Source organism: Lacerta agilis, chromosome 12 (assembly GCF_009819535.1).
Source record: "Lacerta agilis isolate rLacAgi1 chromosome 12, rLacAgi1.pri, whole genome shotgun sequence".
Taxonomy (NCBI): domain Eukaryota; kingdom Metazoa; phylum Chordata; class Lepidosauria; order Squamata; family Lacertidae; genus Lacerta; species Lacerta agilis.
In genome coordinates, this window is record NC_046323.1 from 4,442,280 (window position 1) to 4,460,399 (window position 18,120).

The 18,120-nt window shown below is 40.5% G+C and overlaps 1 protein-coding gene across 1 annotated transcript; it reads right to left on the minus strand.

Annotated features, from left to right (window-relative positions):
- Positions 1-223: 223 nt before the first annotated feature.
- Positions 224-18,078, minus strand: RALA (RAS like proto-oncogene A). The gene is made up of 5 exons (XM_033164863.1): positions 17,984-18,078; positions 7,924-8,072; positions 6,469-6,677; positions 3,690-3,864; positions 224-2,096 (listed from the first exon to the last, which is right to left on the minus strand). The coding sequence occupies exons 2-5, from the start codon at positions 8,035-8,037 to the stop codon at positions 1,974-1,976; spliced, it is 621 nt and encodes a 206-aa protein (XP_033020754.1). The 5' UTR covers positions 8,038-8,072; positions 17,984-18,078; the 3' UTR covers positions 224-1,973.
- Positions 18,079-18,120: the final 42 nt, after the last annotated feature.

The following is an 18,120-nucleotide window of genomic DNA, read 5'->3' on the forward strand; positions in this document are numbered from 1 at the left end:
TGCAGCCAATCAGAAGCCATGTAAGCTGCTTCGGACGCTCGGCTTCCAAAGAACGTTCGCAAACCAGAACACTCACTTTTGGGTTTGCGATGTTCGGGAGCCAATTTGTTCGACAACTAAGGCGTTCGAAAACCAAGGTACCACTGTACAGGAAAAAATTAACAGAAGCAATGGTAAAGTCACTCATCTGGAATGAAAGTTTTGTAAATAGCATTCCACAAAATATTTTTTTAAAAATGAAAGTTTATTCATAGTCAATGGCTCAAATAGCAAATAAAAAGAATCTGGTAAGGCATCAGCCTATGACAATAGTTTCTCTGTGTCCATTGGCTTCATAACACCTTGGTTCCCATTACACAAACATCAATGTTAGTGGTTAAACTCCCTGGTTAGACAGACTGAAAACAAATACACAATAAGATGAGGACCAATCTGCTTGGCCAGGCACATCAAGAACTAATTCTGCACATGGTAGCGTCTACATGAGAATGTACATACAAAAAGTTTTGATAAACAAGTGTTCTCTAAACAGCCACATTCCTAATGTCTACTTGTTAGCATGTTAAATATATGTGTTGTCTAGTTTGCTCAGACACATCTTGAACTGTCATTTCATAAATTCACACATGTATATAAAAAAGTATTTTTTGTAACTGATCTAACCTTTACACCTACACCCAAGAAACTTAAAAGCCTCAGATAGCGGTTTATCTTTCAATTCCACATACTAAATGTACTAATTATATTTCAAAAAGCAGAACAGTAAAGGGCAATACATTTTAGTGTATCAATGAGGGATTATGGAAGCACAGGGCCAATATTTCCATACTGCAAAGTAGAGTGGGGTATTTGACTGATATCAGAAAAAGTAGCTATAACGCTTTCCCATTAGGTAATGCATAGCTAACATTTCCAAAACCTTAGACAGGAGCAACACAGAAAAATGGAAAATTTATATTTTCCAGAGCAAGACCAATTTGTGCTCTAAGTACACAACTACCAGCAACTATTTGTCCCACACTGTGCCCCAACCCTAGGAAGATACCTTCCCCAAATTAAGTAGTTGCCAAAGGACAGTGTCAATATCTGTGCATTAAGAAATACGTGACCACTTCTGACTGAAATGTGCTCCACCCTCTTTTTATAATCAATCTCAGATGTATATGACGGCCCTTCCACTGTAAGCATAAGCAATCTTCATTGAATCACAGGTTAATAGTATGCTCTGGATTATTAAGACCCAGAGTATGGCACACTTTTCTGATCAGAGATACTGATAGCACACAGCTAGTTAGCAAAATTGCTCACAAAAACTGCACTCCACACTGAAGGATATAATTTCACAGTGATGCACACACCTCAGTGCATCACAAGGAAGATACACCCTTAACTACGTTAACTTTTTTTAGTTTTTTTAAAATTAAGGCATATTCAAATATACTCATGAGTTTATACCATTTGTCTAAGCTAATTCCATGTATAAATGACTTCCAATAGAAGCAGAAAACAGAGCTTGTTTCTCTTCTCTAATTTGCATATTCTTATAACTGCAAAGAAAAAGCATATATACACTACCTTTGCTTAGTTTTGACCACTGCTGTAGTTTCCAAGGCAGTAGAAGACAAAGTGAAGTTTGGGTGATAGAAAACTGTATGCTTTAGGAGAAATGATAGAAAGTAATGCTTTGTTTACAGTTCAAGATGGACTGCCCATGAAAAAAACCCTCTACATTCAGAAGAACCATGGTGAGAGGCAGCAAGTTATGAAATGGGTTGAATTCTGCTTCTCTTGAAGCCACATTAAACTTTTTCAGTGAAAGACTTTCAGTGCTGTCCCAATTCATGCTTTAAGTGGTACATTACAATTTCCAAACTGTTAAGAGTAATTTCAGTCATAGGAGCCTCCAAATGGCATGCTATAAGTTATGGATTTTATTAGTATGATCAAGGGATGATGAGAGTTTGGAACTTTGATTATAAAATGCAACATCTTTCTCTGATTCTCTTGGCTAGGCTTTTCCTTTTCTTTTTTCCATTCTTTTCTTTGCTGTCTTCCATCTTTCTTGCTCTGATTTCTCGCATTAAATCAAAAAATACCTAGAAAGAAAAATACAAGTGTTAGTACATGTGTGCAAACATGTGCTACATTAAACAAAGTCTGTGTTTTTAAGCTATTAAGTAAACCAAGAGGTTCTGCTTCATTCCTTTTCAGCTATGAGTGGTAATGTATTGTAGGGTTAAAACTGTTTTCATATTTTTCTTTAACAGAATTCCATAGAAAGTAGAAAGAAAACAAAAATATATCTATTCAGACCTGCTGTTAATAATGTAAGTATCCATGCTAAGCATAGCAAGCTAAAATCATAAAGCGGATATGAATTCACATGCCAGAAACTGGTAAATCAATGTTGCATGTGACTCAAGTATAGAAGTAAGGATGATCTTGCTTAAATGCAAACTAGCCTGCCACCAACCCTTAATGCATGAAAATATTCCTCAGTGCTACAGAACCAGTTGCTCAAATTAAAAGCCAAGAAAACTTCTAGGAAACAACTGTCCATCATATTCTAGTGAGTCAAAAACGATTCAGTACCACATTGTTCAGAGTAAACAAGCCAACTTACATTTAGTGATCCAATTTCTAACATCTGAGTTTTTAAAAAGGACTTTCCTGTTATGCAGTCATGTTTGTATATAGGTCAGAAAGGAGAGGTTTGCATATTAAACCACTAAGCCCCTTAACCTTTTGCCAAGCAGATTTTCTGCAAGGCAAGAGCTAGTACTTAGAACTAGTGAAGAATAAGTTTTAAGAAATATAGGGTCTTGTTGTTGTCATTTTTAAAAAACAAAAGATTTAAGAAGTTTTCACCTTTGTACCAGATCATTAAAGCATGAGTTGATTAAATTACACCACTGACTTCCATCTCATTTGAAAGAGATTAAGACACTGACGCTAGCATTTTCTGCTTAGGGTATATAATCAAATTCTTTAAAAGAAGAGTATGAAGGAACTTAAACACACACACACACACACAATAGCTCATAAACTGTTAAACCCCAGTTTACCTATTAGCATTATAGCTCACATCTCCTTCAACAATGTAAATCAGAACCCACCCTACACCCTTTATAGGGGCAACACAGTCGCCAGCAACTACTTTCCTTAGACTGGAATTAATTCCACTCAGAATAGATGGAAAGAGGTTCAGGCCATAGTCTGTTAGAGAATGAGCATCAACACTCCATCTCACCCACCCCCCACCCCACTCTGTCTCACACCAGATTGAGATAAGGCTTCTGGTTTGTTAAGTTGCAGTTTCCCACAATGTCTGAACTGGAAATACCTACCTGCAAACTGGACTCAGAACTATGGATTGCAACCCTGATTTACAGGCAGCAACTGAGGCATCATAGGAAATGGTAATTTGAAAAAAACCAGGAAATGTTCTCTAAATCTGCACGTACAAGAGGGAATGTTCAAGCCCATTGCTTGAACTCCAACAAACCACAGGGAAACTCATTAGTGAGCCATTTGAATGTCTTCTGTCCAGCTACCTGTTAGAGCATTCATCTTGAAGAAGAATGAGCAATACCCAAAAGAGTCAGGGTAACATTAATAATTAGTCTTGACAAACAACGAGTGGAATCAGAGGTTTATGAAGATGTATTTGGGAAACGGTAAACTTTTACCTTGTCGACATTCGCTCGTGTTTTAGCAGATGTTTCAACATAGTTAACATTCCACTGATCAGCTCTGTTTTTTGCTTCTTCTACAGAAACCTGTCTTTTGTCTTCCAAATCTGATTTGTTACCAACTAGCAAAAACGGAACATTCTCATCTTCTTTTACCCTTAAAATCTGCTCTCTGAAGACAAGAGAAAAAACACATTTTGACCCATGCAGTTTAATCTTCTTTGATTTATCAGATATAAGATACTTTAATACAACTTGCTGAAATAACCATATGTTTTTTGCTATTACCCAACTTGGTGCTAGGTATTCACAATATGCAACTTGCATAAACCCTACACAGGAGAGCAGTCAGAAAATGAGTAGCAAGCAAGAAGCTATAAACTGTTAACTGGTAGCACGCAGCACTGAAGCTATAATAATACGGTGGTACAAGAATGGTGTTGGGGGGAGGATTGAAAAAAAGGAAATTGGCTTGAGAGCATGAAAGGCAGTAGAACAGGCAAGACTATGAGATTTATAAAGAGGACTAACAGATGAGCCTGTTGTAAATTTTACAAGAGGATAACTTTGAAAATGAGATGGTAATGCTATAGAGGATTATCAAGATTAATGAAGATATTTACTTTCAGAATTATTAAGCAGAAACAATTCAAAAATTAGGTATTTTATAGAAAAAGGGAAATGTTTTAAAGTGATAGTGAAGCAGACTTTACATTTCACCAGTGACATTAACTTTTGGATTAATTTAACCTTGATATCAAACAATAAAACTATCAACATGATTACCCCCAAATACCTCTAGCTGACAGTTATGTCACAATTGCCTGCTTAACAGACTAGCTTCTATCCCAACACACCTGTGGCAGTTCCTACAACATGGCTTTTCATGCTAGATAAAGGCTATCCAGAATCCTTGCCACTTTGCACTGCAACCTTAGCTTTGCTAACAATTTTTAAGAATGAAAATGCCAATCTATGATACAAAGAACTGGTCACTTTCCTTCTGAAAAGCAGCGCAACAAATTATTGCCCACAATTGGAAGTCTTTAGAATATTTGCAAAAAGCCTGGTCTATAGCCCTGGAAAAAGGGACAAGGACGATTTCATAGTGACACGATATCCTTTTATTGCATATTCAACAGAACATCATTTGCAGTGGCATCCACCACTTACACTTAAACTCTGGAGCAACATTTTCCCATTAATAATTATGTATCTTGGAGAGGAAGGGATGGGGACATTTGTTAGGGGAGGGTATATTTTTCTATGTTCTTTTTCTTGAAAATTAATTTTTTAAGAATGAATCCTTGCCACTCAAGAGGACTTTTGGCAAACCTACAGTGGAATCTGTGATCTCGAATTAAGAGAAATTAAATGCTGAAGTTTGATTAGGAGACAATAATAAAGACCCACCCTCATGCACTTAAGAATGAAGAGGCAATCTATACCAATTGTGTCACTTCCCCAATGTTCAAAATTATACAGCATACAAAGGTAAACTAGGCTTTCTAAGTTAACACATATTTGTTTATTCAGGCATTTAAAGTGTTTAAGCATGTGATTGTTGCAGCCTCTACTGTTTTCACCTGCCTTAATTTTTCATTTATTGTGGCTCAGCTTGTTTTACTGTTGTTCAGACATAAATTCAATCATGTAATTTATTTTGTGGTACCCCACTCTTTGTACCAGCACCAATAAAAGACTATAGATGTTTTAAATATGTTAAACAACCACAAGATGATTCAAGTGTGTTCTACTCGATTCAATCCTGTTCTATGGCATAGCGAAAGTGCTACAGCAGTCACTGCATATTTGTATCTTTCATGGCAGCAGAACTTTAAAAGATTCCCCAGCCATGTTGACAGCTAATGCTGGGTACGACAGGAACCAAGAATTTCCAACATAGTAAATGACCAAAGAGTGTTTTGTACCATTAAAAATAGGGTATATATGACATTTATTCAGATACCAGGTGGCTGTGCCATGCCTTCTTTTTCAGGCAAGCTTCATTTTCCAAAATAAATAATGAAGCTCTTACACCATGATGCAATATTTGTATTATAAACATCAATCTTGGGAGTACAGCTCCTGATTCTCATTGCAAGGCAGACACTTTATGTTGGTGATTTAATTGGTTTTGAACAAACAAAGTACATTTGTGTAAGAGTTATTGAGTAATTGGCTAGAGTTACTGAGCCAACTATAACCTCCAAATCCTTCGTTTCCCATGTTTGACCTTGAAAATGCATCTGCGTTATAAGAACTGCATTACTCAGCAGACAGCAGCAACCCAACAGTTGCGATGAACAAGCTGCTAAGGCTATGTAAGGACAATTTCTGCTGATTCTGGGGGCTTTATGTGAACTAGCACAATGTCCATTCTGGAAATATGTATGGAATGTAGCCATAAAGAAGCAACTTTTACCTTGCAGCAAGTTCTCTTTCTTTGGACTGTTGCCTCTGCTGTCTGCCTTATATGTATCCTTAACTCAGGGCCTCTTTCCCTCTATTCCTATTCAGCTGCATCCCATCCCTGTGGCCATGATAATAGTCATTTCTTATCTTCATCAAAGGCCTTGCTTCTTAGGTATTTATTCCTTAAAACTCTCCTGAGGCCTGGCGTATAGGCTGATGTCAACTATCTAACCATGCACATATATTCTGCAGTGATATTATAGGCCAGAAAAGCATGGAACAAAGCTACAATTTAGCACAGGAAAAATAAGATACTGAATTCACTAAAACAAACCAGTTTCTCTCATACACATCCAATTACCTGAAGTCGGCTGTAGCAGCAAAAGATTCAAGCTCTGTAATAGAGAATACACAGAGAAAACCCTCTCCACTTCGGAAGTAGTTGTCTCGAATTGCAGCATAATCCTCCTGCCCGGCTGTATCCAATATATCTATCTGGACTTCTTCCCCATCTAGGACTACTTTTTTTCTGTAGCTGTCTGCTTTGGTAGGCTCATAGTCTTCCACGAACTGGCAAGAAATGAAACAGAGTCAGTCTTATTTTGGTAACTTCCACCAGGGATTCCAAAGAAACATTCCTTGACCAAATACCGGTAACATTTATATAGCACTTTAAAGTGTTCAGTGTTTCACATGCATAATCTAGTGTAAGGTTACCAGATTTTTTTTCAATGGGGGTTGATTTGTAAATCTGGGGACTGTCCCTGGGAAACGGGGACATCTGGTAACCTTAATCAAGTGGTAATGAACCTACAGAATGGCAAAAGAGTTATTTTGGAAGCTTTCTTGAAATAAAATAATCCACAATACTATGAATTCATAACAGTGGATGGTTTGTTTGAATAAGAATGTAGAAAAGTCAGTATCTACAATCAATATTGAAGAAGAAGAAGAGAAGAAGAGTTTGGATTTGATATCCCGCTTTTCACTACCCGAAGGAGTCTCAAAGCGGCTCACATTCTCCTTTCCCTTCCTCCCCCACAACAAACACTCTGTGAGGTGAGTGGGGCTGAGAGACTTCAGAGAAGTGTGACTAGCCCAAGGTCACCCAGCAGCTGCATGTGGAGGAGTGGAGACGCGAACCCGGTTCCCCAGATTACGAGTCCACCGCTCTTAACCACTACACCACACTGGCTCTCTTTCTATTGCTTTCTTTGTGGTTCATACTCTATGTAATCAAGCTAAACAATACTGTTACCTTGGCTGTACTAATTTGTAATGCAATATGACTTATATTTTTAGTTATTTGTAAGTATAGGTACAAATGCTGTATAAATATAGCATTTTAATTAAAAGTTGAAAATTAAACTGCTGTAAATAAAAGCATACTGAAAAATTATTGCTGATCAAAAGTCTCTTGGACTCTTTAAACAAATATAGCAGCAGCTGGGGTGAAATTTTACAACCTTTTTATTAATCTAACTCTGCCTCTCTGACTTGCAAGAAGTGCTCAATCTGACAATCAGCTGATTTTTCAACAGTCCAATTCAAAGCACTGCAGAAAACAGTGGGCAAAAAAGAGTTGCCTGATATTATGTCAGACCTGGCCTGCATGGGATGGGGGAGATAACGACTGAGTTAGAAAGGTTCCACACCCCTGCCATAAACCATACAAAAATCTTTCCAGCTGAAAGAACTAGTCTGCTCAGGTTTGCTGAAGCAGTTACCACATGAACTAAAATGTAGTGATTCGACTCCCTGCTCATATACAGCTTGAGAACACACTTCTTTAAAAAAATGATTTTCACACTCTTACCTCATCATACATGAACTGCAGCGTTAATGCAGATTTTCCTACACCTCCACTGCCTACCATGATGACTTTGTGCAGAGCCAAAGAATTTTGACTTTTGGGTTTATTTGCTGCCATTTTTGGATTTCAGATATCTCACACAAAGAAGGAACCTGGGTGAAGAAATGTTTTTTGAATTAATAAGGATTTTTAAACATTCATAAGGAGATTCAGTAACTGAAATGTTACCAATTAATTAAAAACAATACAAACACAACCTGCTCAACACAATAGAATCAAGCAAAGAGAATTGTTCTCTGAATAAGGATGGCTTTCAGCTTTTAGATAATTTTTTTTTAACATGCCTGGGATTGAACCTGCAACGTTTTGCATGAAAAACATGTGATCTACCACTGAGTTATGACTCTTCCAGTTGTTTCTGCTTTGTGGACATATTCACAGATAAAACTAGTTCAAAGTCCTCTAACACACCTATTTTTTTTAAAGGGGGGTGAACTCTGAATTTAGCCTTCATGGTCTGAAGTTTCTGGGCCACCTCATGAGAAGAGAAGACTCCCTGGAAAAGACCCTGATGTTGGGAAAGATGGAGGACACAAGGAGAAGGGGACGACAGAGGACGAGATGGTTGGACAGTGTTCTCAAAGCTACTAACATGAGTCTGACCAAACTGCGGGAGGCAGTGGAAGACAGGAGTGCCTGGCGTGCTCTGGTCCATGGTGTCACGAAGAGTCGGACATGACTAAACAACTAAACAACAACATCTGGGGGGAAATCTAAATAAGGCAAATGTAAGTGTAAGCCTCAGACATTTGCCACAGACTGGCCCAAAGTCGTTCAGTGAGCTTCATGGCCAAGTGTGGATTTGAACCCTGATCTTCCAGATCTCTTAGTCCAGCACTTCAATTGTTACACCACACTTGTTTATTTGTTCTCTTTCTGTGTACACACACACATGCACACACACACACCCTACCCCACATATGTATGGTACCTTAATGTTTTTCCCTCTAGAGCAAATAGTAGCTGGGAATGGGGAAGGCAGTTACAAACATTCCCCTTTGCCATGCTAGTTTATTCTGGGGGTCCAGCAGATATCCCCCCCTTTTTAAAGGAAGTGTTGAGAGATCTGATGAGAGATTTCCACTTCTAATACAGATTCCAAGTTGAGTGGTGTTAATTTCAATAAGGGAGTAGCTAGCCAATTCATGAATATATACATTTAGACACAAGGACTATTCAGAAAGTTGGACTTACATACACTTAACTGTTATGCAGACTGATGCTTCTCAGCAAATTTGCATAGGAAATGCTACAGTGTTCAAGAGAGCTTATTCCCAGGGAAACAAGCACAGGATCACAGCTTAATGTACAGGTGAAACTCGAAAAATTAGAGTATCGTGGAAAGGTTCATTTTTCAGTAATTCAACTTAAAAGGTGAAACTAATATATGAGATAGACTCATGACATGCAAAGCGAGATATGTCTAGCCTTTATTTGTTATAATTGTGATGATTATGGCGTAAAGCTGAGAGAGGTTCTCATCAGCTGTACGCCATAATCATCACAATTATAACAAACAAAGGCTTGACATATCTCGCTTTGCATGTCATGAGTCTATCTCATATATTAAACCCCAGTAGCTAATGAAAACAATTGCTTATATAAATGGACTTTTAAACGATATTCTAATTTTTCGAGTTTCACCTGTATGTATGGATAAATAGCATTTGTAGGAAAAGCTTACTTTTTCCTTTAAACTGCTGTATGTACTACACCACTCTAGGTGTAGTAGAATTTAACATTCAACATCTCTGTTAGCCCACAGCTTATTACAAGAGATAAGTTGGGTATCATACATGATACTGGTTTTTTTATACACTTGGCTGCTTACATTTGCTTTCCAGCTCATTATATAGAATGCAAAGCTCATAGGATATGCATTTACATATAAGATTGTCAAATTAGTGACAACAGGGTTTTGTGACAGTTTGCTTGGAAACAGTAAAAGTGTACACCAGTTATATTTTCAGAACCGAGGCAGCAAAGTACTGGACTCTTAAAGATCTTATGCTACTAAAAGCTGTCCACTGCTACAAGGAAGGAGGACTACAAGACAAAAGTACTGTTGGTATCTGCAGAACTTGTATTTTACAGCTGCCATATATTTAATACTAGGCAGGCACCATTGATATATTGTTTGAGATGCTTGCTAAAAGTTTGGGGTTTTTTTTTAGCAAGCCTACCCAGACATATAATTTAGGGTTCTGCTTTTTTAAATGCATATTTGTAGGTATTCATCCTTGTTAATCATGGCTGCAGTCCACAGTTCTAAACCTTCCTTCATCTGAGGATGACAGGGTGATTTATAATATAAGCACTCCAGGAATATTTCTGAATGCCAGACACTATCATATTAGGTAATAGAAAGAACAGTCATCAGCAATTGTATTTTCAGCTCGCTGCCTGGTCTGCAGTCTTGAGGCATTTGGAGACATGTGGTAGTATTGTGAAGAACTAGACAAAATAAAACACCCTCTGCAAAGAGATCACTGTTATGAGTCATGTGGCATGACCAGTTTGGAGGTAGAAAGAGAATGTCATCACTAGAAGTATCTTCCATAGCGCTTGGGTGAACTTTTGCATGCCCCGGCTGGTCTACTGCATCTACTAGCTTCTTAACAGTGGCATCTATATAAAGGTAAATCTAAAGGCCATAAGAAGTACCGGTAATCAGAAAGACCATAAACAGAAGCCACAATGCAGGAGTGTGAGATAAAATGCAAGTAAGATACCTACAGACAAAGTCTGTAAGAGTGCCATTTTCAGTAATAGTCTGCTTAAAATGTATGTGAATCTCAACAGCTTAGTGCTGTTACAGCAGACCATGTATCGGTGTGATGCAGTGGCTGAACACTGAAACCTAAATCAGGGACATTTCACACAACATGGAGGCATGTACAGTCATACCTTAGAAGTTGAACAGTCTAGTTCTTGAACGTTTTGGCTCCCGGATGCCGGCTGTTCCGGTTAACAAACTATTTTTGGAAGCTGAACATCCAACAGGGCTTCCACAGCGTCGAATCAGAAGCTGCACTTTGGTTTTGGAAGTCGAAAAGACTTCCGGAATGGATTCCATTTGACTTCCAAGGTACCCAGCAGGGAGATGTAGTCCATCCCAACTTTCTGGCATAGATATTGTGTATAATGCACATGTCAAATGCAGACACTTGGATGTGTACTGTGTACATTTTACAACTTAAATGTGAAGGAGGCCTTCAATATCTTATGCCTACAAGGATTTTGATGATAAAATGAGAGAGTACCACATATGTGGCTCTGAGATTTTTGGAACAGGGTTGTATACATAGCGGAATGGCCACATGACTACAAATTACTCGTTTAACAAATACCACCTCCAAGGAGAGTGAGATTTCTATTGGGGCCTTCTTGACGCATTACCTCAGTCTCTTTACCACTATGCATCATTACCACAAGACAGTGGGACAATTTATCATATACCTACTAATGCCATCATCCTCGCCTCATCTGCTAACATCCCCAAAGCAAGTCATCAAAATAGCAAATCCCATCACTTTTGGCAGGGATGAAGCAAACTACTCTGATAGTGTTCTCACCATTCAGGAGTACAGTATGACTGTTCTCCCATCACTTGAGCAGTCTGAGCATGTTAGAGATTTAATAAACTGTCTAAGCTATCAAAACACTTAATGGGAGGGGGGAAAGAGTCCAGCAACATCTGGAGGGCCAAAGGCCCACTGCCTCTGGTTTAAGAGTTACCATGGGCATTGGCCATTTATATCCTACCCTTCAATGTATTACAATGGCAGTTTCACATTTTATTCCGCAGCCTAGATACATTGGTATTTACCGAAATCAACAAGTGATGCATGAATGGGACGTATTTATTCACAACTCAGTGACTCATCCCAAGACACTGCAACTCCCTGGTGCCTTCACACTGTGTTCATTGCAACAGCCATTAGCATACCCAGATTACAGCGCAAATGGATATAAAACTCTAGGGTTCTTTTGTTAGCTTACACGCCACTGCCATGGTCAGAAGTTAGGAAATATTATTGCAGTGGAAGGAAATTTGACAAACGTTGGTAACAGAAAATGGTGCTAAATGACCTGAGAGAATACAAAGTTTTTGCCTTACATCCCCCCATTAGAATAGGCACCAGGTGAGCCTCTTAATGGAGAGCATCCTATAGCCAAGGAGCAAACAAGAAGACATTCTCCCTTATAGTCACCCACATTACTTCAGACTGAGAGGGGGTTCTTTACCAGTTTGATTACGAACCACAGAGTTCTCCCTAATAGCTTCATAGGAACAAAGGAGGTAGTGACACCAATCTGTACAAAAGCACAAAGTGTTTTGGATAAAACTTAATATGTAAAGCACAGGATTATGCACATCCTCACAAGAAATCCAAGTTTAGAACACACAAATGTAAGTGTTAAGAAGCTTAGAACAACTTCCCCATGTTGTTGCTAGCAGGTACAGACTAACAACTCTTAATGGAAATATTTTTAGCTTAGAGATAAATTTAATGAAAAGATTTGCTACGTACAAATCCAAGGCCCAGTTCAGGTATACTATATACTGAAAATGAGACTGAAAAAAACATTTTTAAAGTCAATAAAAGGCATTAAAATACTGTTTTGTGCATTTAAAATAACTGTAAAAGGATATCTAAGGGTATCTGAAGAAGTGTGCATGCACACAAAAGCTCATACCAAGAACAAACTTAGTTAGTCTCTAAGGTGCTACTGGAAGGAATTTTTTATTTTATTTTGTAAAAGGACTATTTTCTTTGTTTAACTATGTTACTTCCATATCAAAGAAATGTAATACTCCTGGCAAGTTTGTCTAAGATTCATTATAGCCAGTGCAGTAAGTTGACAATGTAACTGAAGCTTGTATTTTTTCCCCCTGGTACCAAAGGTATTTTATGCCAAAATTAATTTGATCAATTATCAACACAATAAGTGTTAGCCATAAACTCTCAATGTCTTATTCCACCTTGCATTTTCCTGATTAATTAAATGCAGGCTAAAGACAGAGAGAGAATCTCTTTGTGGTTTCCATTTTAGGAATGTATGCATTTATAATGGAAGTTAGAGATGTGGTAGAAAAGCAAGACTCATGAACATAGTCTTGTTGATAGAGCCTTGACTACTTCAAATCTCTGCTTAACTATGAAGTCAGAGTGTGGCCTTGGGCCAAAGCATTTTCAGCTTTTCCTCTCCCCACAACTGCCTTCTATACAAGTAGTGAATAAATAGTTTTGAGGGCAAGTGGGGCATTTAACAATTCATAATCTAAAGACTTAAGACAGCAGGTGGGCTGCCTCTGTATATCTGCCCTGCCTTTAGCAAGACAACAGTTCCTCATGCTCCTTGCTCAATGCCGCTTGTTCTAATCAGCTCTGGAACACCTCACATAGCTGAACTACAGCAATCAGTAAAACAAAAGTCCAGCACATGTTTCAAGTCCCCCAAAACAAGATCCCAGGGAAGCAAAAATACATTTTAAAAATCTTTCCTAATGTTTCTCCAACAAGACGTAAAGTTTACACCTCTTTTCCCACTGAAGACAGAAGTTTGCATGTGCCATGGTTGCCTATCCCTCCCAGAGTTGTCAGCGATGCCTTTCACATTAGGGGGGTGCAGGCAAACCCCCTAGGCGTCAAAAGCATGTGTGAGGGGGCAACAAGTCAATTGCACAGCTCCCAAAGAATTCAGCAACCATGAGGAGAGGCCCGGCCTATGCACATACTGACATAGCTGTGTAGTGCAGGAGTGGGCCTGTCCAATCTGCTTAAATCCTTACCCACCACCCAGAGATCTACTAGTAGATCCAAATTTACTTTCCACCCATCACTAAAGTAGAGTTCCTACACACAAAGGGAACTCCTGATTGGTCTTAAGAGTCTCCCCTCCCTGGCATTCAGCTCTCTTGAAACTCATTGGTAGGGCCCTTTCTTTCTCATTGTTAACAAATGCAGGGCTCAAGGAGTTTTGGCCTGCCTTACTTGCAAATTTGTCAGCACCAAGACATACATGCACCCGTCCCACAAAGGCCAGGGTGTTGCCCACAATCACATACTACATCTCATATCAAGCACAAGGTCAAAGAAACTGCTCCTCTTTCTAGGTCTAAGTTTAGAGCAGAGAACAGAAAAAACAAGCCTCCACACACACACTTTGGAGGGAGGGAAAAGGCTTGTTCTGTGTCTGTGTCCAAAGGGTGCTCTGAGCACCTACGGTATTAAGGACAGAGGGACATCCAGGCACCTTCATTGTCCATCTCCAGCTTTGAGCATATGCAGGGATGTACACTGACTCACTTTTTTTTACCCCTTTCACAGTGTGTGGCTGACAAAGGTAGCCAAGGCTAGTTAATTTGAACTCTTATTGAGAACTCTGATCCCAGGGGACAAAAATGGCGAAAGGATGATGGCACTGGAATAAGATGATGTTGCATATACTGGAGACAAGTGGCTCTCAACTCAACAATTCTATGATTCAATGAGGTCTTGGGGAGCACAAGCTTTTTGGTTGTTTTTTTAAGTTCAAATTGTAAGAATTGTTCTAAGGTGGTAATGGAAAGCAGAAAAGATATTAAGGATTTCATCATGGGCTGAACAACACAGATCAGACCAGCAAATTTCTGCTGGGTTGCTAAAGTTCTAGGTAATTTAAAACCACCTTATTCTCATGGCTGTCAATACTAAGCAGTGCTGAAAGTGAGACTTAGTATACCATTCTACAAACTTGTGCTGTGCAAACTTATAAAACTTCAATATAACACAACACTGTTAAATTTTAGAAACTAGGTAATGGAGAGTTAGGTTGCTTTCAGACACCCTGTTTATTAAGCATTCAGCCTGATTTGTTTGCACAAAGTTCGCACGGAGGTTGGGCAAAGCTGGCTATTTACTGAGCATTAATTCCAATTGGTTTGCAAGGTGTTTATTCAATCAAATGTTGTTATCCCAGTTTGTGTTTTTTGGGGGGGGCAGAGGGGGCAGGTTTGTTTCAGAAGTGCATCAAATCAACTAACTGTGCAACCTGAATATTCTGGTATGTGACTGACTTCAATCCAAAAATAGCAACGGTCTGAATATGCCCATAGCTGCACATTTAAGCAGGGGCACTCAGCGTTAGAAATTAGCAAGGTGCATTTTGCTACTGGCGTGGGTCCAATTGTGACCACGTGGAGATCTCTGGCTGCCAAGTTGGTGACTGACATCTCCACCTGGCTGCCCCCCCCCAGCTTTCTTAAGCAGATAAGCAGAACTTATTTATTGTATTTATATCCCCCCTTTCCTCAAAGGATTCCATGGTTTATCCCCCCCCCCCAGTTAATCCCTACAACAATCCTGTGAGGTAGGTTAAGAGGCTGTGACTGGCCCAAGGTCATCCAGTGAGCTTTATTTTATGACTGAGGGGGGATTTGAACATTGATCTCCCAGGTCCTAGTCTGGCACTCTAAACCATTACACCACACTGGTTTCCTAGAGTACTTCTGCTATGGAGCAGCTACCGTATATACCCGAGTATAAGCCGACCCGAATATAAACCGAGGCACCTAATTTTCCTACAAAAACCTGGGAAAGCTTATTGACTCGAGTATAAGCCGGTTCACCTTTGCCGCTGTGGAGGAGGAGGAGGAACGAGCAGCCCGAAAGCAACCCTTTGGGCTGCTCCTTCCTCTTCTTCCTTTGCCAAGTTTGCATTTATGCGAGCAGTTCAGGAATGGAACAAGCTGCCTAGGGAGAGTAAAGAACCGCCGTTCTTGTAAACTTCTTAAGGAATGGTTGACTGGGGAGAGCGGGTGGCGGCACGAGCGGAGAGAAAGGGCTTCTTTCTCGCCACCCCCACCACCCGCCTCACTCGAGTATAAGCCGAGGGCAGCTTTTTCAGCACAAAAATGTGCTGAAAAACTAGGCTTATACTCAAGTATATATGGTATATAAATTAAGTAGGTAAATAAATATGGGGAAAGCAAAATGTCACTGGGAGAAGGGTCTGAAATATTTCCCTTGAAGCCTGAATTTGTTTTCTTCTGGATTGTTTTCTTTTATGTTTTAATGAGTTGTACAGTATATATCTGAGTTTCTAAACTGGGCACACTCTACTGTTAAAAGTTCTTGAACGTTTTGAAAGCAAGTACCAGTGGTCTGGTGCTGGTTGTGGTTGCTGTTTTCACTACCCAAGCATCTGCTGCTAGAAGTGTTTTACTAATCCAACAGTTTTACTAATTCTAAGCATATATAACTTAGAATTTGCAAACACACTTAGTTGTAGACAAAATTCACTAGCTTGGAATGGAGTTATGCAAATATTTTCAAACCATATGAGAATTTAGATATAGAAGGAATCAATATATTTTTTCCATTGACCTAGTTAAGGAAGGGGGGATGTAGACACTTAGAAATCTTAATATTCAAACTAAATGATATCTCAACGTCTCAAGTTTAACAAAAAAATTAGTAAAGGATGAATGCAAACAATGGAGTCACACCGAAATAATATCAGTAATTAAGCACTCTCCTAAGCTCTGTACTCAGAATGTCTTACATACAGTTAATTTATGCTCAGCAAATCTTGTATCCCAAGGTCCTTTCAGCAATGGGAAAGAGCAGTAAAGCTGTATTCAAGGCAATTCAAATGTATTAAGGTAGGTAGGATATTCACCCATATAACTTCTTATAATAAATTCACATACTTAACAGGACAAATTCCTGAATCCAGAGTAGGTTTCCTGCGCTTAGCATGAACCAATTTCCAAATTACATGTCAAAGGTCAGTAAGTACAATATATGAAATCCTTAAGTATCCCTGTAAACTTTGAAAATGCCTTTCTCATGATGACTTTGGCTTGAGTGCAGCAGCCTAACTAAGCCTAATGACACACCCAGCACTCTTCAAGAAGCTCCGCTTCCCTACAGACTCAGGAGTGGAACATTTATTCACAGAGGAGGCCATCTAAGCTCCTGCTTATAATCCTGTCCTCAATACCCAAGTATTTCAGCAAGCAGTACAGCAGTAGCCTGGATGTGGTCAACAATGCAGCACAGAAAGGGGGAAATGGGTGGAAGAGGATCACCTTTCCCCACGGATGCTCTGGACAAATTATACCTTCGGTCTCAAGAAGGGACCCGGAACCTGACTTTATATTGAAGGAATTTAGCCTCAGAACATTAAGCAGTCAAATGGCTTAGATGGCTTTGTAAAAGAGATTAGGCTAATTCGTGGGGGATGGAGGGATCCAGCAACAGTTCTTTAACCACCGCAGGTTAACGGAAGTTGTGTATTCAGAGCTAGTGCACCAAGCACTACCTGGTACACGTCAGGACGGACAGCAAGGTGTGTGTGTGTGTGTATGTGTGTGTGTTGCGTGTACACTTTCACACACAGGTCGGCTGCGAGATTCCTGGAAGCACCTGGTTGGCAACTGCGGGAAACAGGAGCCTGACCTCGGCGGGGCCCCAAGCCCGACCCAGCAGAATCCGCTTTCTTTGTTCTTAGGAGAGTCCCTGGCCCCAAACGGGAGACCGGCCTCCGGAGCCCAGGAAGACCCTCCGCCCCAACCAGTTCAGCACTGCGGATAGATAATGGCCGAAAGGCGAGACGCTTCCCGGGACCCCCCAAAAAAGACAGCAGCCCCTTTGCTGAAGGCGAGCCCAGCAGCCCCCAGCACCACCCCCAACACACAACAACAACCCCGCAGAGACGCCGGCGGGGCGAGAGGGAGCCACCGCGGGCGGGAACCGGGCAGAGAAAACCCCTTCGGCCTTCCGACGCCCGAGGCGGCGAGAAGGACAGCCGCCTCCACGCCCTCGACCACTAGGCCGCCCCACCACCATTATCAGCATTATTATTTCCCCTGGGAGCAGGGCGGCCACCCCGCCTGCAGCGTCCCCGCTCGCCCGGTAGCCTCGCCCGGGTCCCACCCCGCCGCCGCCGCCGCCGGGCTCGGGCCAACTCGAGGCGCGACCGGGAAAGGGAGGGCAGGCCGGGCCCATCTCACCTGCTGAGGAAGGGCCAGGAGAGGCGCGCGGGGAGGAGGAGGAGGAGGAGGACGGGGACGCAGCTCGACGCGGCCTGCCTGCCTGCCTGCGTGCAGCTCCCGGGCCGGCGGCGGGTGGTGAGGCGGCGGGCGGCACC

Coding starts and splice junctions, on each gene's coding strand:
- RALA (XM_033164863.1), bottom strand. CDS start 8,037: ATGGCAGCAAATAAACCCAAAAGTCAAAATTCTTTGGCTCTGCACAAA. Junction 3,865..6,468: donor GCTGCTACAGCCGACTTCAG/GTAATTGGATGT, acceptor TCTTGTCTTCAG/AGAGCAGATTTTAAGGGTAA. Junction 2,097..3,689: donor CACGAGCGAATGTCGACAAG/GTAAAAGTTTAC, acceptor TTTTCTTTCTAG/GTATTTTTTGATTTAATGCG.